At 39.6% G+C, this 24,480-nt stretch overlaps 2 protein-coding genes across 3 annotated transcripts in view; one reads left to right on the forward strand and one right to left on the reverse strand.

The window, feature by feature from the left end:
* The window catches only part of LOC139141330 (uncharacterized), a 21,202-nt gene extending 3,605 nt beyond the window's left edge, over window positions 1-17,597 (reverse strand). The window contains exon 1 of the mRNA XM_070710960.1: window positions 16,495-17,597. Coding sequence (XP_070567061.1) covers window positions 16,495-17,597 — 1,103 coding nt within the window. The remainder of the gene's footprint in view (window positions 1-16,494) is intronic.
* The window catches only part of LOC139141108 (neurogenic differentiation factor 1-like), a 20,830-nt gene continuing 6,882 nt past the window's right edge, over window positions 10,533-24,480 (forward strand). The window contains exon 1 of one of the 2 annotated variants that reach the window (XM_070710688.1): window positions 10,533-10,781. The gene's annotated coding sequence lies outside the window, so the exon portion shown is untranslated. Of the gene's footprint in view, window positions 10,782-23,568; window positions 23,804-24,480 lie in introns of those variants that run through there. The other variant, XM_070710689.1, reaches the window with a different exon arrangement.

The following is a 24,480-nucleotide window of genomic DNA, read 5'->3' on the forward strand; positions in this document are numbered from 1 at the left end:
GGTTTTCGATTTTTCCTCTTTCAACTGCAGCTCCAATTTCTCTCTGACCTAGAAGAATGTTCGACTAAGCAGAAAAGAAAAAAGAAAGCCGGCGCCGACCTCACATTTAATTTTGAAACACGAATAGTATTTAATGGCTGTGATATTGATGATTTGTGTTGAGTAAACATGAGCAAGTCAACGTTGATGCGTGGACTAAAGTTTTAGAGTAAAATAAATGAAAATGATGATAGATCTTTTTAATGCGGCAACATTTCAAACCGTCAATGATTGAATAAAGAATAAAATTGGGATTACCCGATTCTTAGTGAAATTAGATAAATACATTTAGATAATGAAATAATGCACTGTCGGATTTGGTCTTGATTTTGTGCTTGACTTGTCCGCGCTCGCTCTGTCAACATTGCCTCGATGTAAACCCTTCAAAATTTCCTAGAAACCGAATAGGTTACACGTAACGTTAACGACGTGGAAGTCTTGATGAATCTGGCCACCTGTCACCATGACAACTAATCTATTTTATACGCGTACTTTAAGAATTATAAAAATTTAGGATTATTAGGGAGAATTTTCGATGAGCTTGGATGATGCAGCGCAGTGCTGACTCCATCATACAACGACACTGTAAAATGAACGTAAACATGTCGGACCTACTCCCTGGGTCATAAATCTTGGCTGAACAAGAGATAGGATTTTGATTGCTACTAAACTATCTACCACTACGCCTCGTGTACACCAACGATAGAAAATAAAACAATAGCTTGAACGAGGCTCAAAAAACCTCTCCAGGATCAAAGACTCACACAGCACACTTTGTGATTAATTCCCCCATACTGTTTCGGAACACTAGTTTTCGGCTTCCTGTTGTACGATCAAGGTCCTAAAATGGATAAAGTTAGTTCAGTGAATCAATATACAGACTGTTAGGGAGAACAAGAACGTCCAAAAACGCTTCTAAATTACTGTGTTTGCCGTCACTTGTAATTTCGAGACGCAAACTCGAAGATCTGTTTTCCAATAGCTGCATCTTCTTTGATTTTCGTATTTCAGTCTGGAATCACAGTTTTGTTTATACAGAAGCCCTTAGCCTTGGTCACGTTTAGTGTTCGCCTCGGCGATTTTTCTGTTCAGTTTTATCTATTAATTCATTTGTTCGTTCATTCATTCATTCATTCATTCATTCATTTATTCACATTAAAAGATGATTCATGTACAAACACATATCATGCGAACGCTTTCAAATAGGGCCTTATCTTCAAGTTCTCTGGGATCCAAAATTCAAGCGACGCCAGTGCGGATGATATCCATAGACTATGCGTACGATTTAACAACAAAATAGGGTTTTCTTCTGAAGCCAGTCACGTGCCAAACGGACAGACACGTCACGGGGTTTTGCTCGCTACGTCTAGACACCAACCACTCTCTTGTTGAAAGTGGTAATTTTCAATCAGGGCACAGAATATTAAATTATCCAAAGCACCACCACTATCACTTTGCGGCACTTGTACGGTAGCTGATATCACTGGGTAAAAACTACGATACTTCACCTGATTATAAACTCCATTAGAACTCGATGCGCTATGATAAATTGATACTTAAATAGGTATTGGTCTTTTCCGAAAAACCAACCGTATATGCTCTGACTTTTATACACGCGGACAAACGCAAACTGACTTTATTGAGATTTTCAGCAAGGATAAGAGTAATGTTGGTATTGCTGGCCGCAAGTTTGCAAGTTGAAAAAAGGGAAAAAACACTGCTTGAAGGTTTCATCAGAACGTGAACGGGAATGGATAGGAGATTCATGCTGTGTTTCGTCAATGTCAGACTAGGGAGCCAAGTTTGCGTTTGTCTAACCGCATTGCCGGCGGATTTGTTTACCTCACAGCGGTTATTGGTCCTGAAAGTGACGAGACATTTTTGTTAATATCGGTTGCTTAGCAGTGTTCATCCGTGAAAGGCCCTTACACAACGGTGGCAGTCAAACTCAAAAACGCGAGAGAATTGGTTTTTACCGGATGACAAGTTTGTGGTTGTACACTGGGCATTGTTGCCACAACACAAAATCATTATTCAGGACAGGCTTCTCCATTGTACCTAATATAGTTTCATTATTGCGCAGCGAATATGCAGCCAAAATTTTCATCTTTTTAAGATCAATTGGCATGATTAGAGACAAAAGTGTTCGTCGTTGACTGTTAACAGTTCCATCTCCTTAACTCCGATGATCACAAAATTTCAGTAAAGTGAAACGCGAAATTAAATTATCTTGCATCGCGGGAGTGGTTTGTTCGCGTCCACGGAATCATGTTGTACGCCCCCTCGCTTACAGAAAGAACCGGTCGGACTAAAAAAGACAGCGTAACATCCGAGCAAAGTACGGAAATAGGGAACAATATCCGGAAATGGTAGGTCGTTCAGCCGAGCTTAGGCATTTGTTGTGATGACGTCAAACCTTGATCGGGGTTATGAAATATGCACGTCCGTCTTTCACAGACAAAGAAGTTTGTTATGTTTCACACCTTTAGTTTCTATTTCTTGTTTGATTTAAATTTACAGGTCAAAAATATAAATTGAGGCCGAAGGAAAAGATCAAAATGCCATTTGCAACGAAGAAAAAATACAAACTGGTAAGATAGATGCACGAATTTTACGACGGGGGCTAATACGACTATTAGTTTATAGGGAATAGTCTTATCTGGAGTGAGTCAGAAACTTGATTGAAAATGGCGGTTGCAGTTTTGTGTTTTGGGCGGTAACTGGGCTTATTAGTCTTTTATGAACAACTTTCATTGTCACGTGACTGGGTTGTCCCCAAATGACTGTATTATCGTTTCGCCAGCGGAGTGTTAAACGTCGTCGTGGAGAGAGGCTATTTGGCCGCATTTCATTTTGAAACCATGGTTGGTCAGTCCGCGGAATAACTCGACCCTGGGTCTGATCGTCAACTATTCTGGGGATCAAATCGCTTTACTTTTTAAGATAAATGCCAGGGCGGCTCTGTTTTGCAGGACTCGGCAATCATTACCGGTACGTCAGAGTCGTCTAGCTTATCGTCTGATCGATCGCGCATATTAGGGCCGACTGGTGCATGGCTTTGGGACAATAATGATCCCATTCTGGAGTTGGATGTAGTGCTATTAAACCATAAGACTCGACTTGAAAAGGCCGATCCGCTAACCGGGTTTTGTTATAATTTCTTTCTCTCTCCTCGTTGATTGATTTGGTGTGCAGCACCTGAAATGGGCCCTATTGCCGACTTTTGAATATGGGTTTATCTCTTATCGGCAGTGCCTTATACCGACATGAAAGGAGTAGGCATGAAAGCCAAAACGAGGATTCCGACCTGGGCCACGGCATATTCCAATATTCCACTACAAGTGTTTAGCCTTGACGGGCACCATGGCTTTTTTGGCAGGTCTGTTATTAGGTGAAGCATTGATGATAACTACCAGTGCCGAGAAATTCATTTGAGTGCCCGGCATGCACGTGCGTATTCGTCACGGATCTCAACTGACTAAAACTTTACGACTGTAATTAGAAGCTCCGAACAATCCAAGGCTAAACTCATTTTGAATGCTATCTGGATCTCAAATATCGCTAATATAAAGATTGAACGAGTCCGTACAATTTCTCTCCTCTGAATACACGCTCGCTCATCGAAAACGTTCCCAGTGAAGCGAAAAGCGCCATTTTGTTCAGCGATTGACATATTGCACCCGTTACTATAGAAATTCTCTCCATTATGTCCGATATTTCGTTTCACATTTCCTGCACGGAAAGTTGAAAATAAACAATCGTTTCCAAAAAAATACACAGTATTTCCGTGTTTATAATTCTACACTCGCACATCTATCTTGCTAAAGGAAGAATACCGATTTTGAAGAGTAAGTAGCCGGATATAAAACAAGATGGAATATATGACACTTGTTTACAACAAGGAGCGGCTGCGTAAGGTTTATGCTATACTATACTATACTTTGAAAATCCAGACAAAATAATTTACATTAGATAGCTCTTGTGAATATCCCAGCTCCAACATAAATCTGCTGAATCTATAAGTTGACAGTGTGTATTCGACCAGTCCTGATCAAATGGTTGGTTTGTGTACATCACAATCTGATCAATGAATGATTGAACTGGGGATAAAACGGACAGAGCTTTCGGAAACTTACCTTTTCCAATATGTATGTATATCTCGTGCGTATACCTTGTATTAAACAAGGACATTACATAAATCATTCCTATGCGAAAATGTCACTATTGGGCAAAATGTGCGCCTCATCTCCGACTTCAACACATTGAGTCAGGGCGTTCTCATTCAGAGTGTCGGTTAGAAAAGACAGGTGGCTTTTTATTGCTAGCACCATCTAGCTCGTTGAGGAAAAGTCAAGAGCATTTTGTTCTCAATGATGAACTTGAGTTCAGTTATTTCGACCGATCGGACAAGAATAATATTTCTTATGTTTTGTTTTGTCTTAATTGTAGTAAGTTTTGCGACACAGATCTAAAACTTTAACTTGCGTCTATAGTTTACACAGATCATGGCCGGTAGACGGACTTGAAATAGGTGGATTAAAAAAGTTGTTAGAAAACAGATAAAAAACAGCAATTAAAACAATATATTAGCAAACACATTGAAAAAATACTAAAGAAAGCAACGGTTCTAGGAGTATACGGTGAAAGGGTACCAAATTCGTTAATCCTTTGTGCATATGTCCTAGTATGTTTTCTGTTTCGCTTTGATGTGGTTTTCAAGTTGGCAAGTTTATTATTACTTGCAAAAATACATTTTATGGACTGTTGTACTCTTTGCTTGACGTCCTTGGCGTTTTTAGTTTGTAATTAATTAACTCCTATTTAAGGCTGTTGAACAACTCCTTGAAGTGGTTCACAGATTGGCGAGTGAGTGAGGCAGCTGCAATGCGTCGAAAAACTGAAAACGGCGCAGCTCAGCGTGGCTCGAGCCGACCGGCCTCTCCATTTTGAAAAACTCCAGTTTTGCAAGGCATTTATATTTGTAGTATCGCTTGTGATTTTTAAAACAGTATATGTACAGTATGACAGCGGCACTCGGATGGGTTACACGGCAATCTCTATCGTTATATAGGAAAGGTAACGCCTGACTATATCGTGCGATATACCAGGGAAATTGACAACGATAATAGAATCCGATGAAAGACTGCATTGGTTCTCCCCGTGACATGAAATTCAACCTACATTGCTTTTCAAATTCCTCATCCAGTTTATAGTGTTCAAAGCTCCAGCACCTGGGACCCGTGCTCGTCTACCGAGACGGTAAACTGAAGATTGTGGACATTTGATCGTCCCCCTCCATGGATATACCAGGGATTTGACCCTATACTACCGCTGTGCTTCTTTCTCAACCAAGCATATCTGTATAGTTTGACATAACGTCAGCTATTTCACGGGAGTTCACCCGCCACTGAAACACCGAAGACCCCAGTAAAGAGTCCCGCTCATGTACACTACAAGACACCGCTGTTGTTTGTATTTAACATCCAGTGAAAAAAGCCGTGAATTAACATTCGTTGAATCAATGCATCGGCAACAGAATAAAGAAATCGTCAAAAACTAAGTTTCGAAGGTAATTCATCAAAACGTCAAATATAGCAATGCGCATTGTATGGATGATATTCTTTCTGTTTCAAACGCTGATGTCAGATTTGGATTCAAATTCCGAAACAAATATCATTCACTATACCTTTCCCATGAATCAGATTCGGAGTATGATTTACGCAACACGAATAATATTACACGGAATAGCTCTGATTCATGTTGTCTTTCGAATGATATCGGAATATCTGATAGATTGTGGATTTGACTAGGTATTCGACAAAAGTCACCAAGGGATCTTGAATCTGATTCTTGTCAATCGGCCCTGGGGAACTTTGCCGAGAGCGTGATGTAGAAATAGTTTACGGTGGATGATTTTTGTTTTTTATTTTCAGTCGTTTACCTTTATATGGAGTATATAGAAAGTTTTTCGCTTTTTTTTCGAAATTTGCACGAAACAGTCCGGAATACCGGTGAACGTCTTAAGATTTAGAATTTACCATAGGGGATGATTAGGCCAAACTGCATTCTGGGTAGACGGGCGTGTACACATCCTACAACCTCCTATGAAAAACACTTCTTTCACGAAAATTTCCCCCTGAAATTCTGCAAATGAATGCAACGCGACAATGATTAATGCATAAATAACAGTAACGATAGAAGAAAATTGATGAGAACAATGTTGGATAAAAACAGCGTATATTTTTATCGATTTAGTGTCAGGCTCGGATACCATTTGTAATATTCGTCCCAGGGGCGTCGTTTGACCGTATATTCCACTTTTCATCATCAAGTATTTGACCCGTCTAAGGTTTATATTGTGTTTCCACATATTCATCAACTTTGACCTCGTGATCCTCGGAGATATGGCCGCCGAATCCCCGGCATGCGCGCTTCGACCATAACCATATCTTGACTTGATTCTTTCGTTGAACGACGTCATATCAACCAAAACATCAAGAAAAACTCCGAGATAAAGGAACGGAGGGAAGCAATTGCGAACGGATCCTTAGAACCACTATTGTCGAATACATGACGGCAGGGTAGAATCGTTGCCGATATCTTGTTGACACGAATAACTCGGAACATTTCCGAAGCGGTAGTTACCATACAAACACAGACCTACTTCAACAACGAAACCTTCCAACCGCACGCATGTCAAGCCATAAATACACAGATTGGAAATTCTACCCCCAGCGCGCACGTAAAAACGCAATATATATACATATACGCACTCGAACTCGTAAAGGGTTAAATCGTCTAATATTATGACGTGTGCCAGGCAAATTTCATGGATCCTGGTATTCCCGCTTCTTAGTTACTATGACAGGCTTCCAGTACTCGGGATAATTAATTTCGATGCTGAAGAGCTGAATAAACATTCTAGTGTTGGTAGAAGTCGGGCGAGCTAACAGAAATCAACTATTATATTAATTTATGGAGGACATGTCTCAACCGACCAAACACTAAATCAAGTGCCACCGTAATGAAAGCTGTGCTCGTAATGTAACCCTCTTTCCAGGATTCAATGTTTAGTACAACGTTCTCTTCAAACCAATGGGAGTCCCTGACAACTTGGTCAATGTTATATCCTGCCTCAACAGCGTAGTTCTCTGGCATCGAGCTTTCATTTTTGGGTCGATGTGTAATGATGTGAATTCACTAGAATCGCGAAGTAGGACAGTTACGACTTTGGACTTCATGTACAAAGAAAAGTTAATGAAAATGTCATCTCGTTTTGCGATCAGACAGTTTCCCTCTAATTCAGTAACACAGGCAGTATTGTGTGAAAAAAAGTACACGAAAGTCTCCCTGGACACTGTTGCCAGGGTTTCTAATCTATGCATGCGCATGCGCGCTGAACGTGCTACTATCTATCTGTCTATTATCTATCTATCTATCTATCTATCTATCTATCTATCTATCTATCTATATATCTATATATATATATATATATATATATATATATATATATATATATATATATATATATATATATATATATAGCCTATATATCTTTCGGCACCTTATAACTTGGAATGTTCTCGTCTTTAAAAGTCATGAAAGTTGACATGTATAGGTTAGAGAAAGCGTTACGATATGTAGGTTTTGCTAAATATTCAGCTGATCTTCAAATGAAAAGTGTTTTTCAACGTTCCTCTTCCTTCAAACTGCCATCAGTAAGTTGAATATCTTGGTTGACCAACACATCACAATCAGTGTCACAGTATCTTCCAATGGCACATTCCTCGAATGTTTGGAGGTCGGATAATGCAAAGAACGCTTTTACGATATCGTTCATTTTGTCAACTGCATAACTCAACTTTCTTTTAAAAGGGATGCTACACTGAAAACGCCAGGGGGAAAATTAATGATATTGACCAGAACGCAATCTGAACGACAAGGACTGGTATACAGGACAAAAAGCGAAAGCAGCCTTGAGTGTCATAGAAACGGCGTCCGTCGCTAATTTGTGAGTAAATATCGGTCTATGGCGCTACTTTGACAGAAAGATTCATGATGGGAAAACCAGATGGGAGTATGAATATATATATATATATATTATATATATATATATATATATATATATATATATATATATATATATATATATATGTGTGTGTGTGTGTGGTGTGTGTGTCTATGATACGAAATATAATAACATAAGTAAAATTATACTAACACACACACACACACACACACACACACACATATATATATATATATATATTATATATATATATATATATATATATATAGGCGTTAGTATACTTTTACTTTACTTCTTTGTTTTATTATATATCATATCATAACTATACATAAATTATAAGAAGTAAAATTGTACTTGCGCATATTATATATATATATATATATATATATATATATATATATTTATATATACATATATATTATGTACAACTACGAAGTTTACTACATTGTAACACAGGCACATAGACGTTGTTCGTCAATCGGGCAACACACAGTCTTGTACAAGAATAGTGATAATAGTAAAAAAATGTTAGTTTCATCGGCGTAAGGAACAAGTATCAAAGGCAATCTCCATAATCGAAACCTACTGACCTTTACATCCCGTCACGTGACCGGAAAAATGATTTCCGAAAGAAAATTTATGTCTGTTTTGATCACAAATTTCAAGAGTCGTCTGTCAGCCACCCTATGTGTCCACTCGAAGTCTGCATGCGGTAAAATGGTTTGTTGGTTCATTAGAAGCGAGTCTCGCTTATACTCTCCATGATTGCATTTACAGTGTTGTAAATTTGTTTCCCTGAGTACACGTTTTACGGAATCAAAAATCACACTTAACACAGAAGTCAGTGGCGGGTATTTTGTCAACTTCGAGAAATAAGGTTTCGCTGATGAGCGAGCAGCCCGAAGAAAGGAAAAAAGACTGTTATAGACAAAAAGTTTAGTAATAACTACCCTGAGCATTCATTGGAAACTCTGCGGGTAAAATGGCTCCAAATATCCCGCTACGGAATAAAAAACTCCGGTTTAATCGGGTAATTTTACAACAATTTAAACATGGCTATTTGTATTGTGCAGCTTCTGTGTTGGCACGTGTTAATCACGTGGCGCGGCTCCAGTACATACCATTTACGCTGCCTGTGATCTGAACGATAATGATCAAAAATGGCGGTTCATTTTACGTGGGATGGCATCTCCATTTAGGCTCCAGTCGAGGACATGTGCTCATCACCGTTTTCAGTCAGCTTTCTGTACAATGCCTGAAAACAACCCTTCCTCTTCCTAGATTTACAATAACGTAATGTTAGATCAGCAGAAGTCGTTTCTGGTTTTTAACAACCTAAAATCGGATCTTCAAATTTTAATATTACGGCTAAGCTTTAGTGAGAACATCACTGATCAGAAATTGTCTCCCGACATTACTTTTAGAAGTATTCTTTCTGATATTCAGAAACGCCTCTTAGCGCATCGGCAAAATTTGTTTTCCATCAAAGTACATCAACTAATCGAATTCATTTAATAGGATTGATTGGCGCATTTATTGATTAACTTCAAGTTGTTGTTTTTTTCACATGTCAGTCAGTAATTGCAGTTTGAAGTTGAACTTAAAACACAAAATATTAGACTGTATTTCAGTGTACTTCCAAGGGGCAGTCCGCCCGGACATTAGTATGACAGCCGCTTGATAGCATTAGCCACGCAAGCAAACCGATGTAATTGTATATGCCAGCAAGTACAAGTGCAGTACATCAGGCGTATTGAACCCTACATCAAACCTATACAATTATACAATTTAATGGAATTAAATTCGGCTTGTGGCGAGTGCGCGTTTTGATAAAATACACCACGGGCCGCAATTGTGTTACACACTGAAGTCTACATTTGCGCCAATGCGATGCGGCGAGCATCGAAGTTTTTACTCCGCTTGGCAGCGACTGCGGTAGCCTTAGTGGTGAGGAACCTCAAACGTCGTTAATGTACATCTTTTATATTTCTTTTCTGACATCGAGAGATACAAAGTCAGTCGTTTCACTTTATCGATAGCGCTCGTCCACTTGATTAACACATAAGAGTAGTATTTTGTAAAGCGGTCCATGCTTTATGTCAGTCTGCTATTCAGCCTACCCATCCACCAAGTCGGTTATATATGCCATGTTCTGGGATCGTCGTTCTGGCGGGAAAGCCGCCCTGCAGACTGGTTGCCCTGTCAAATTCGACACTCCACAAAAGAAAAATCTAGTCGGCACCAAAAATGTAGCTTTTCCCCATTATATTAATGCCCGTTTTTTATGAAAGATTAATAAAAGAAATAAATTTATAGAGTAGTAAGCAAAGGCAATAATAGTGACAGATGGGGAGCGAGAAAAAACGAGATAAAAGATCATCAAAAGCATAAAATTTGCATATGATTTGAATGGTAATGAGGGCGCAGTTCTGCCTATAAACGCTCTAAAGCAGCATATGGCCTCATATCTAATGCGAATTTTGCCTTCACAACAAACATCAAGTCTGTCAGTTTTTTTTACCTAATTTTGAAAAGTTTGCTCAACCCACTTTTTCATTTATCTAGAGGTGTAATCATCATAGCGGGACATTGGAGAATCAGGGGATCAAATAAAAGCTGCGCTGTACGGATTACGTGAAGCGGACAGCAGGTAAAGCCGAGAAAACAAAATCTTCCACAGAATTCTTGTGCCGGGCAGAAGAAATTGTTTCAGGTAGGGAAATTATAATTTCTTATAGTGATATTGTCTGTCTGATGTCAATGACTGCACCAAAACATCAACTATTTTCCTTAAAAGTCCGAGTTGATCAATGAAAAAGGCGTCTCTAATATTTTACTAGATTTTTAACTTTATTACGCCGATCTGTCGATTCATATTCCATCGGAAGATATATTTTGTGATAACCTGAAGACTTTGAAAGTAACAACTGCGAATGGATTCTGAAAGAAACTACATGTAAATATAGTTTCTGTTCATGAAAAACTGACATGGTTCAAAGTGTGTAAACATGTTATTGAAAAATTATTTGGGGAAATTCGTCGGCTTAAATTCTACTTTTCATATGAAGGATCGGCCTTTTTTATATCCACTTGTCGTCATTGGCTACAATAATTTTTTTTTCGTTACTACGCGGAAAATGCGCGAGTGAGTTGTAATTAAAAAATATAATATTCCAACGAAGCTTTTATTCGTAGTTTCTTATTTTGATGATCAGTTCTTTGGGCCCACTCCCGCCGACGACCCAGGGGCTGAAGGAAGACTGCAGTATTTCTGTCTTGTAGCTAACTTTGGTTAGCAGTTTGAAGGTGGTATGTTTTATCCAATGCTGTAAGTCATGATTTAAAGTGCTTCATATCGGTCTCGTGTCTGAAACACATTGGCAACATCCTGAAGTATGAACTCGCGTCGATATGGAAGTGGTTTGGCGACTGAGAGCAGCTCACCAACTATCTCGGCAAGATAAGTGAGTTTTCGCTCTTAAAACTAAAACGTATCAGACCGCCGCTTACTTTTTAAAAAACCCTAGAACGTCTACATTCGTTCATTTAAAAAAGTCGAATGACGGTCTTCTTCAATTTTGATTAACAAGCATTTTCCTCGTGGATTTAAAAATCGACACGGAGAAAAGAATTTTCAAAACGGCATTTTTCCCAGTAATTTTGCACGCATCGAGCCAGTCATTCACAACTTCTTAGACGCAATTTAGAAGAGACACATTGACATGTAAGCGAGTAGATATCGTTATCGCCGGTAAATGCACACATACATGTTGGGCCGCCATCTGTGCCGTGTTGCTGGAATCGACATCCATAGACGGATGGAGACAAGGCGAACACCAGCGACTCTCTCGATAAAATATCATTAAATTTGGTTACATGGAATTAGACCACTTGGATAGCGGCCCATAATTCTTGTTCGGTAATTGGCTGTCTATTTATAGATAGGGTAATATGCCGACATCCCCTGGGCCACTAATTCATTTGATAAAGCACATGTGTGGATTTAGCCAATATTCGCCTAATACGGATAGTACCCTGTAATGAAATGGAACAATTTTGGTAATACAGATCTGCCTCACTGTTAACACTATACCGCACTACACACTCCATAGTAACATTCTCCACTCTTCTAATACAACATTTTCCCTCCGCGCCAGAATAAAATTGTTTAATTTCATTCCAATTTTGCCGACTTCGAAGATGAAACTGATGTTTTTGCGAAGTCATCGAATAACCAATTAAGGTCTTAGTCGAAAATTGTGTTTTATCCCGACAAGTAGGAGGGTGCTGTGTGTTGTTAATGTAATAAAATGAACGACATAATCTGTACAATTGATACGTTCAGGCGAGGACCTCTTAGATAGGATTAGTCACAAATTTACATTCGATGCTGTGAGTATCAAAACCACCGTTCCTAGATTAACACGGCGCGGAGAGAGCAGCGATCCCGCATAACATTCTGTGATGCACTGAAAAGATGATATGTGGATTCCCCCTCCCCTTTTATGGCCCACGTCACCCCCGATAAAATAGTCAGGGCCCGCTGTCTTTTGGGAATATGCCCATCCTCTCAGCGGAGAAGCGAAATTTCGGGTGTAATGGGTTTTGAGGACCACCTGATCCCCTACCGTTCTGGTACAAAGACTGCCATAGTGACGATAACGAGAGATCGCTAAGACCCCACGGCGTTGAGACACCAACTTCATCGTTTCACAGTAAATTGGCGGGAAAATTAATATAATGATTTTCGACCAGGAATAGTGCTTCTTAAAATGTAAGTAGGCATATTTTAGTATTTTTAGATAATGTTTTCTCTTATTAATCCGACTCCCTCGAAATGGTAGGTTGCGACATATTGCATTCGATAGGCATCAAAGTCCGACCACTGTAAAATGCGCAGGGTCTTTTAAAGTTTGACAGCGCTGACTGAAGTTCAAGGTTGTTGATGAAATATTTACATGAAGTACTTTTCGTGCTATGGTGGAGAGTTCCAGCACTGTGTGCAGTCCAAGCATGTTCTGTTGTGAAATGCCGTCTCCAGTCGAAACGGAAATATTGAACTCATCGAGGATATACCTTATCATCGTTATTTTCTGCGTCATATACGAGTGTTATCCGTCACATCCGATCCTGAAATGACCGATCTCTGGTCTGCGCCATGTTTGAAGCGGAAAGACAGACTTGCTGTGAATGGTATAGCTAGGAAACTTCACTGCGAAATAAATGCTTCCATTTATCCTTACGTTAGGAACAGTCAATTGGGAAGGATATGTGCAAACATAAACAGTTCACGTTTTCTTCTTTTGGCAAGAAGGGGCGGGTTATCAAAAGAACCCCTCCCGCCCCGATTTCCGCAAAATTTCGATTTTCAAATAGAGAAGCGAATTAAATGAAACCCAATAGGGCTGTAATGTCCACGTCGGTCTTGGAAACTTGACAGTTCATACATCATTGGCCGTCTGCAGTCATACATGCTAAAAGGAATATTAATTCAATGAGTTTACCCCCTTTTGCGGCTCTTCTTTTATCAAAACAAAAAACGCCGCTCATAATGTTCACAAGCCTATCTAAGACGGTTCAAATAACTGCAAACTCTTCAAAGATAATTCGATATTGGGAAATATAATGATATGGACGGGGTGAATGTCTTTGTTGTAGGGGTCGATAGCTGACTTATCTGCATTCATATTATGAAATCAACTCACAATTCATCATAACGTCATCTCTCATTAACAGCCTCGGTTTCAGATGGCCAGATAACACACTTCACTTCATTTGCATAATTTCATAATTTTGCCGTTAAATTTGATTTGCCAAGTGTCTGGGGTTTCTGTCTTTGAAGGTTTTCCGACTGCTATTTAACACCGACCGGCCGGGTATAATTTCGCATCTCAGAAGTCTATCGGCCGACGCTTATTGTTAACTAAACGCAGACGCGAGAATCGCGGGGAAAAGAGTCAAGCTGTTCCCGAAGAATAGCTGTGTTTAAGATCGTCCAATGACAGGCTAGCTCGGTTCTACTTTTAAAAGCAGTGTCACGGGTATTCAAACAACCTTGATGACGTCACTTTCCAGTCCTCGGTACACTATTACTCTCTAAACTGTCGCTAATCGACTTGGCTAACGTGATCTTCGTACAATAGAGACATCCACATTGAGGAATTATTTCCAACTCACTGCCTTTTTCAACGTAATTTCTACTGACAACAACGCACCTGTTATTCTTGTAGGCCACAATGACACAGAGTTACAGTGCTCCTCGTACCAGGACATCATACAATCTGTTCAGAGTGGCATACTTGTTATCGTAGTTTATCTGAAAGGGATTGGGACGAGGATGCTGTTCGCTCTTCCGCAGGAAAAAGAGAGATAAAACGTTAATGTCTACCTTCGATAACACTGTCCAATTTTATGCTGATGTCTGCATATCACATACATATTGTCTAAGCCTGCAAAATGCACCGCGAAAATTGCAAACATTTGCAAAACTTACGCCGGAAATCCTCCCGTAACACACCTCAAACACTTTACACGATTTCTTTCGAAAAATCACCACTGGAATCACTTTGTTTTCGTTTAGGGTCGTTTAAAATGGATAGGGGACGCAAAATTGACCATCGGTAACAATTTTCATCCAGGGGGAATATGTTTCTTTTACGAGAGCCTGATACGTTTTGAATTCCATTTAAGGTTGTGACCAAATCCCCAGAGTAAAACTTCTCTCACAAATCATCTGAAATGTTTTACTGACGGATAAATTTTACATAACAATCATATCAATGTTGAAATTTCATTTCGACTCGTTGTAAAGTCACGTTTGCGAAAATTGGTTTGCGCGGAGAATGTCAAGATCCTATAGCATGGAAGCGTGTCTAATTGCCTATGATATCAATTCATCCAATAACGCTGACATTTGATGTATTTCCAGGGAGTTGTTTTCGAGCTATAAAATACAGTTTCGTTCTCTACTCCCGAGACAATGAAGTGCCCTTGTGTTCAACTTGTCAAAACAGCCTGTATGATGTGTGCAATGGTGTCAAATATTATTGTTGACTACTGAATTTTAGTCCGAACTAGAATGCATGTGTACATTTCAACATTCTTAAAGATGGAAAGATGTAATGCCTTCTTTTCTTGAAAAAATATCGTTAAAAATTACAGATTTTGTCCCCTTATTTTTCAATAAGAAACCTCGAAACAACTCCACGCTGTAATTTTTGAGCACATCAAAGCACAGCCTTCTCATGCAAAGATTGCCTTGCACTAGCCTCCAAAGGGACCATGTGCAACCTACTATCATTGAATGGGAAGGAATTTCGCAAAATATGATGACACTCTAGCAGAAAAAAAAGCTGTGCACAGGTCGCGACACAGAGTAACGTATTGTGTCACACCGGATAACACAACTTGACTCCCACTGATACGAAGACGACACGAATGTGCAGTGCGACACATTAGCACTTAACGTGAAACTCGACAGCAATAGACAGCACTATACCACCGGTCTACGAAACAAAAATGTATGATCATATCCATTTTCTATACAGCTGTCACCATATACCCATTACACCCTCAGCACAGATACCCATTACACCCTCAGCACAGATCACTGTAGCAGCGCTGTTCTCAGCATAGCTAGCACTGTATACAACTACTCTCCCAGAATACTCTGACAAACCATATCCTACATCATTCCAAAGACTGATATAAATATGTTAGCAGCGTGTGTGCGTAATACTTAAACGAAGTGTGACACTGATAAAAAAGTCCAAAACATTAGACTGAGCACAATCACATTAATGCATATGGCGACCTTAGCTACGCAAAAACCACCACTCGATAGCTCCAGACGAGAATGGTACGCCTACATTGGCGGAAGACTCTGTCGGCTTGACTACCAATTAATGTCAGCGGAACTGTATACAAATATAACTTTGGTCCTCGAGAAGAAGGTCAATTTACTCAATCGTTTAGTCCGTTTTTTGACATGACAGGAAAGGTTGAGATGTTTTATTTGATCCACATCAATTTGACAAAGATGCTTTTTTCATTCTTGTCCCGGGTCGCAAATGCTCTCCAAATCTATCAGTCACGTGATGTCAGGGACACTACCTTAACCACATTTCAAACTGTCGATGTAAGAAATACTTAAAAACGGGAGAACTTTTTCCCATCGGAAATTTTAAAAACTCAAAGCGGCAATATGTCATTTTGCTGGGATTTCCATCGACAGACGGTACACCATACCCTCAAACCCCATCTAGTTTTTAACAGTATCCGGAAGATTTAGGGTCTCGCCGATGACCTCGAAGGCAGACACGGTGGGTCACGTGTTTGGGATTTCTCTCCGTCTTTCAAGAAGTGTAGCAGGTTGCCTTTTACCTCTAAGGCGGCAGTTTTCTACGACATGGATGGAAAGTACCTACAGTACAGTCTTTGCTGATGTAGTGTAAATCTTACTGAAAGTTGCCATTGCCACAGTCTTTGCTGATGTAGTGTTAATCTTACTGAAAGTTGCCATTGCCAGAGTCTTTGCTGATGTAGTGTAAATCTTACTGAAAGTTGCCATTGCCACAGTCTCTGCTGATGTAGTGTAAATCTTACTGAAAGTTGCCATTGCCAGAGTCTTTGCTGATGTAGTGTAAATCTTACTGAAAGTTGCCATTGCCACAGTCTCTGCTGATGTAGTGTAAATCTTACTGAAAGTTGCCATTGCCACAGTCTCTGCTGATGTAGTGTAAATCTTACTGAAAGTTGCCATCGCCACAGTCTCTGCTGATGTAGTGTAAATCTTACTGAAAGTTGCCATTGCCACAGTCTCTGCTGATGTAGTGTAAATCTTACTGAAAGTTGCCATTGCCACAGTCTCTGCTGATGTAGTGTAAATCTTACTGAAAGTTGCCATTACCACAGTCTCTGCTGATGTAGTGTAAATCTTACTGAAAGTTGCCATCGCCACAGTCTCTGCTGATGTAGTGTAAATCTTACTGAAAGTTGCCATTGCCACAGTCTCTGCTGATGTAGTGTAAATCTTACTGAAAGTTGCCATTGCCACAGTCTCTGCTGATGTAGTGTAAATCTTACTGAAAGTTGCCATTGCCACAGTCTCTGCTGATGTAGTGTAAATCTTACTGAAAGTTGCCATTGCCACAGTCTCTGCTGATGTAGTGTAAATCTTACTGAAAGTTGCCATTGCCACAGTCTCTGCTGATGTAGTGTAAATCTTACTGAAAGTTGCCATTGCCACAGTCTTTGCTGATGTAGTGTAAACCTTACTGAAAGTTGCCATTGCCACAGTCTTTGCTGATGTAGTGTAAATCTTACTGAAAGTTGCCATTACCACAGTCTTTGCTGATGTAGTGTAAATCTTACTGAAAGTTGCCATTACCACAGTCTCTGCTGATGTAGTGTAAATCTTACTGAAAGTTGCCATCGCCACAGTCTTTGCTGATGTAGTGTAAATCTTACTGAAAGTTGCCATTGCCACAGTCTCTGCTGATGTAGTGTAAATCTTACTGAAAGTTGCCATTGCCACAGTCTCTGCTGATGTAGTGTAAATCTTTACAAAAAGATAGAATGATAGATTGAATTTCGACATCTGATGTTTGAAAGTGCGGCATCTCTCTTTGTCGTGTTTTTGAATTGCGCCCGGAAAGACCCTAGTGAAAAGGAGACAGCACTTAAAGTTGGTAAAGACCACACCTTTGCCTGAATGTGTTTGATTGCATTTTAACTGGAACATCGATACCTCGCCACCCTAAAGCTTTCGTACTGACTGCTTGTGCACTATCTACCCTGCAGCAACGTTGTAGACTGGAAATTTTACCGGCCACTTTAATTATTCAAATTATTGGCTTTGGCGCCAAACTAAACAACACTTCGCTCGACCGATGCAGATGAAAATTAGAGTTTAATTAAAACTATAAAAAGGGACATTTTACGTCAGTTTGATGGAGTCTAATTGTTTTTTGGCAAATTAAGAACTATATGATGTATTTGTCTGATATCACACCAAACAGACTTCGTCGATTTCCAATTTATTTGCTTTACAACCATGCCAACGATATTGAAACTACATTGTACATAATAGGTCAATCTTTAAATTACGAAAAGATTTAGTTGGTAGGCATGACAGGGGAAGTATAAAAATTAAACCAAACGACATTTGAGCGCCAAGCATACATTTTTTGGCGAATTCGGAGCATTATATTCAAGTGCTACAAACAAGCGTCACGTGTAAAATATCCAATAATATGGAGCGTTCATTGTCTATTTACTGCTTTGCTAACGACCATCGATGTTTTATGTCAATTGTGACACGTCTTCGACCCAATTTTGCTTGAAACAATACGTCGATAATTAGGCTGACTCATCGAAGAATATCTTAAAACAATGGCTATCATCAACGAACGGCCGTTACAGACCACTTGATGTATTCGACTTCACTATCACTTTCACCACTCAGATCAAGTGCCAGATATTTACTCTTCTCTGCAACCCCATCTCTTCCTTCCCGCCTTTTTTCATCGGAAATGAGAGTTGATGAAGGTGACTGATAAAAAAATGTTCCCCCATTACCCAATATCGTTGGAATTGTACAACTCAGTGAGCCTACATCGTAATTTACATCTGTCGTGATTTCGTCTTCTCAAATTGGTCGATAATATGGTCATATTACACATCTGCTTTGTTATCAAATCCCTACATTTTATATTTCAAAATCATGCCACTTATTCTCGTCCTGAAGTTCAGTTCTGGTCGTCAACTCTGGATTATTTTGATATCATTCAGTGAAAGACCACACAAAAGACATTGCTACCACTTAATCCGGTCATTTTACGATATTGCAAATCGATATTCATAATTTTAATAAAGTAGGCCGGCAGAGAAATGGAATTTTCATCCCAGAGAGCGCGCGGGTTCCATTTAGTCTGCTAAGTCACGTGACCCCAATTGTAATTTGAAGTTCGATTTCATTTGTGGACAAGCCCTTTGTCTTCCGATGGGCAATTTCCTCGGCATGTTCGCTACCAATGAAGGGTATTGTTAGACTGCACGTGCCTATCCCGCTATACCATTACAGGGACAGGTAATTCGTATCGCCCACCGCTCACTCACCATCCGACCTCCTTGAACAAGATCAAAGGAAAATGTTTGAAAACAAAACAAGCTACAGCGAATGGGAACACGAGTCGCTCATACGTAGCAGCCAAACTGGGAAGTTTAATCTCAATATTTTTTTTATTAAAAGTGGAAAATGGGGGGTGCCGAACGAGAGACGTCTGTGAAAGCCCGTGAAAAGCGACAGGCATAAAGGCGTTGGTTTTGATTTCCGTTCAGAGCTAAAGGCCCGGAGAATGGAAAGCGTGTAATTTGGACTAGTTTCCCGTGACCTCTGTTTATTTTAGATCGATGAAATGGCGCTAGTTTAATCTCAGTGATTAGCCAAGTACTGGTACTTATGTAAAACGACCCCTCGGGCAATACAGAGTGCATCAGTGTGAATCCGTTTGTTGCTGCACATAGATTTCAAGAGGGAAGGGGCTTTTATACGATTCTTGTGTTATCACAGACATTACAAAATTTGCAGTATTGCTAACTTCTTTAATTGTGAGAAAATGCCTTCGTTATAAACCAGCTGGACAAAATAGTTCAAGAGTCTCCTATAGTTTCTGATAATCCGTTTTGAAAGTGGAGTGTGTGTTTGACTTGATGAGCGAATCAGAACTAAAGTCAAATCAAGTCTTTTGTCTTAAGTTGTTGTTCTTCAGGCGTGTGGTAGATTACTAGATGTAATGATGCTAGGAAATACGGCTCGTATTCTCGTAGCAATAGAATATTATCTCTGGTTCGTGGTAGATATTGAAAGCTGCGTAACTCATCAGGGCAGTCAGGATTGCCCATACAGTTATTTCTTCTGAGTTGAAATCATTGGGAAATAGTGAAACTTCCAAGAGTTTACCTCATTATTCCGTTATCACGACCCAAGGTGATAATAAAATTCACCTAATCAAGCCCGACAGGTACTGTGTCATTTATCATCGGAACTCCTCGTAATAATTTTTACATATTTCAGTAAGGATATAATTTTTTTGTGGTGGTTTTCTTTCTACTATAATAGAAGCTGGTATGCGGACCTCATACTGCGGTAGCAGGCAGTGACTCGTTTTTATTGATATTGCATTGACTTGTGAAAATGTCTCTTTTATGTATATTTAATTTTACATCCCCCCTCAGAGAAGAAGAACGGGTCGTCGAGCTGCCGGTATTCGTACTTGGTGTTTACGTTTTTAGACATAAAATACTCTCATCGAGAGTAAATAATGTCTTTATTGAACTTCTCGCTCCAGATCACAGAAATTACTTATGTATTAATCAAATTATTTATTTAAATTACCCCTAAAACCCATACAGAGTAAGCATAGGAGAGCACAATTAATAAAATGTCATAAACACAGGGAGTACGGCATCCAAAGTGTCGCAAAGATGAAATTGGTACGTAAAAACATTTAAACAGTGAAACAGCGGGATAGGAAAATCACCATAAACGTAATGCAAAGACATCATTTACACTATTGGTAAAAACTATAGCTTGAGAAATCAATATCTGCAGACTAAATCATATTATTAACTCGATAAAAATCATGACAATATATATATATATATATATATATATATATATATATATATATATATATATATATATATATAAACCCAGCGTGTTTTATTATTATTTAATAGCTAATATAATTCCAGTCCTATAGTAATAACGGCTATTGATGTCATTTTTTTCTGTCATTATCAAAACTTAGCCATGAGATAACATCTTGCAATTCGTAACTTATTTCACCTGTCTTGCACAGAGTGCAGAGCTTGGGAGATCTTTACATCTATACTCTTTGAGATTCCAGGAGAGCTGCATAGCTTTTGTCCCTAACCAAGTTAAGATATTGTTATGCCTCAAATTTCTCTTCTCTGACAGTCAAGTTTCCCCATCAAGATCCGACGGACAGAAACCAAAGCGTAAAATGCGTTTTTTTTCTAAATCTGCCAAATTCACTGTGAAAAAAGTATCCTTTCTGTACTTAAGTAGAGAAGAGACAACTCTAACCTATAAACCCCATTGTTGAACAGATCTAGACGGCGCACACGGTATCGAAGTGAAGTTTGAAGGCTATAAAGCAACTGTTAGGGCCTGAGTGAGTCATATCGCGCCGGTAAGGTGCACCTACGTGCGTGACTAACGTGATGTAGGACAACGAAAGAAAATTACTCTTCCATCACGCGTCGGAAAATTAGCCATGACACGGCGTGAAACTCACATGTCGATAAATTAATAAGCGCGAAAATTGTTGACTGAGACTAACTCACACAAGACAATGGAAAGCAGTACACAAACACTATGATGACAAGAATCACACCCATAAAACTGAACAGAAGGCATAGGACTCTGCCACAGGGTCGACTTGCGATAGCAAAGTGCCTAAGCATTCTATTAGGCGATCGATTTTTGGTAATAAGCCAGTTCCGATGACAATCCGCCAATTTAAGTTGACGTTGATAAAGAAGGGGGCTGTAGTCCCTGGCACACGTACAACTTTTGGTCTCGACAAACTAATTAAGTGCTCTAAGAAATCCGATTTATCTTGGTTTTAATTCCCGATTATTCTGGCAAATCCTGCACGGTCTGGTATCGCATTTACCGAGACAATAGAGATCCTATACCTTACAATAGCCAGGCACAATGTACGAGAGAGAGAGAGAGAGAGAGAGAGAGAGAGAGAGAGAGAGAGAGAGAGAGAGAGAGAGAGAGAGAGAGAGAGAGAGAGAGAGCTTAGAAGTATAAACGAGAGACAAACAAATATAAGCACTTATGGAAGGTGGGAGGGTTTTTAATATCAAGATAAACAGACTTGACCATCAAAACCTTCCTTGCTTGCAAATAAATTGTGGCTGGATATGCAAGTTTTGTATTACTTGAAACACGGCGGAACATCAAACGTTTTATCTCTCAGCTATTCAGACGTAATTTAATCGAGTTCTCAGAGTTCTCACAAAAATTTTACTATAAGTTGATATAACTTGTGCTCGTACCTTAGGGGAGACGTTCTGCAGACAGAGGTTGATCTCAGCGCAATAGTAATGCCTATGGGGCCGTCTTTATCAAGCTTATTTATTCGGTGAAAACACCAGCACTCATTATCAGAAAATTTCCCAAAAGAGTTGTTAGGGAACGTCCCCTAGGCAACATGGAATTGAAAACGTAATAAAATATAAACACATGAGGCTAGTGATAAGTCGGATCACAAACTGCAAATAGCGAACTGTCGTTTCTATGGATACCACTCAAAGGAATGTACCATCGCTACGAACATTTCGAAGTGTCATTTCTTCGTTACAAACACAGTTTTTGTATCTCTTACAAGTTTTGCAGTTGCTCAGCAGTACTTAGCAGGTCGTCATATCCAATTTTATTTCAAATTTGAGTGAATACGACCAGAATAAAGGTGTCTTCTCCGTTACGAGTCTCACAAAACATTCAACGCTTCGAATGGGGTATTGAATAGAGTTTGCGCCTTTACCATTTTACATATTGTTCCCACAATTCGATCGACTTTCAAAACAAATAAAGCCACACTGATCCGAGTCAATGACTACGGTGTACTTTTGGGTTCAAACCCGCATGTTATGGTGGCATAGTCACAATCCACACAGACCGACGGGCTGATTACAGATACAACTCGAAAGACAAAACGATGGCGTTGAAAAATCGTGACAAGTGCCAATATGTGATTGATGCCCACTTGTATTTTGGTAAGAGGGTCACATTTTGCGTTGGAGTCCTGACTTGAAAAGAGTAATTTGATCATCAAGCTGAGTGCCACAAAAGCCAACTCCCAACCTAGCACAAAAAGAGTGTAAAGGGAATGCTATTTTCAATGAAGTGGCGTTGGAATTAGCGTTCGCACTAATTTGAAATGGGTGCACTCAAAATTAGAAGCAGATGTAGATTTATCAGTTTTTGGCGAGCGCTGTGTTTGTCATTGGATTAACTGATATTGTGTGCATCACACATCCACTTCATCTGGTTTTGAAAACACCTCGCCCGACAACCGTGTTGGAGGGGGGAAAGGTGCAATCTTGTTACCAGAATGGCAGATCCCTTTGTTTATTAGATTATGACGCGTGCATTACGTGTGGCCATCGCGCGCAGACAGACACCGAGACCGTCTTTAACGAGGTGCAAAGTTACTGCTCTTCTTCAAGTGAATAGAAAATTTTAAAAAAGGAAACTTTTGTTGTAAAGGCTAATACACCTAACGCCCTTTTGTTAATCGATGATCTGCGACAGAGGGGGAGCTCTAAGCCGATATCAGCGAGGGGTGCAGGGGGAAAGAAAGAACGCTGAATGACGCTGTCATCTTGGAACAGGAAACTCCATGGCCAATTGGTCAGTTTCTGTGACGGTTGATTACACACTATTGATTGGCGCGACTCGGATGGTGATCGGATATGTAAACTCTGCGTGGCAAATGAGATTGTAGCTCCATGTAATTGGTTTGTCAGCGTGTCACATGAATTCAGCCTGTCTATAGACTTTGAATACACTAACATTGTCATCTACAACTTAATAACGTACTCCATCAGCCAAATCTTCCCCTAAACCAAGAAACTCCGCTTTATGAAGCTCGCATCGACGATCCGTTCATCCGGCGTTTTCTGATTCATCAACCGGTAAGACATTTACAGGCCATTCGTGTATCTGCTACTAGTGAGGGGTGAGGGGTGGGGGGCTATAAAATACGAATGATTGATTTTGTCGTATGCTGTAAAAAGAAATCAATTTTGCTAATGTTATTGGACGACGCGTGCAAAAACCATTTCTTTGTTCGCTGTAAAGGTGGCCAGCCATAAATTTACTCTCCATCGCATCGCTGCGGATTTACGCTCACGAATTGTGAATGTCTGTGTCTGGTTGTAATGCGTGCACAAGTTCTGTTTGATTTATTCCGTCCCAAAAGTCATGTGTGTGGCATGGGAACGCCCCAAAACATAGGATTTTCTCGTTTCTTCACATTTAACATTGAATATTTTCAGGGGGTTTGGTTGTTGATTATCCGGAGATCTACGTACAGAATCTCCGTGCACTGGTTCCGGTTTTCACAGTTTTCTGGTGCATCGTATGATGAATACTGTTGAATGTACTGTAACCATAACCCTCTCGACTGTCTATGTGTGAACTGCGTTTTCAAAGATCAGTAGCTGTAACTTTTCATAATTTTTTCAGTAATTTTGCTTTGAAGTCAACAGTAAGTCCTTATTCTACTCCCAAAAACCTGTTTATTATCGTTATTGTTGAAATTTGAATTCTAGTCCGGACTTAAATTCACTTTCAACAATAACGATATAGT

The sequence above is a fragment of the Ptychodera flava genome, chromosome 9, assembly GCF_041260155.1.
Source record: "Ptychodera flava strain L36383 chromosome 9, AS_Pfla_20210202, whole genome shotgun sequence".
NCBI lineage: Eukaryota > Metazoa > Hemichordata > Enteropneusta > Ptychoderidae > Ptychodera > Ptychodera flava.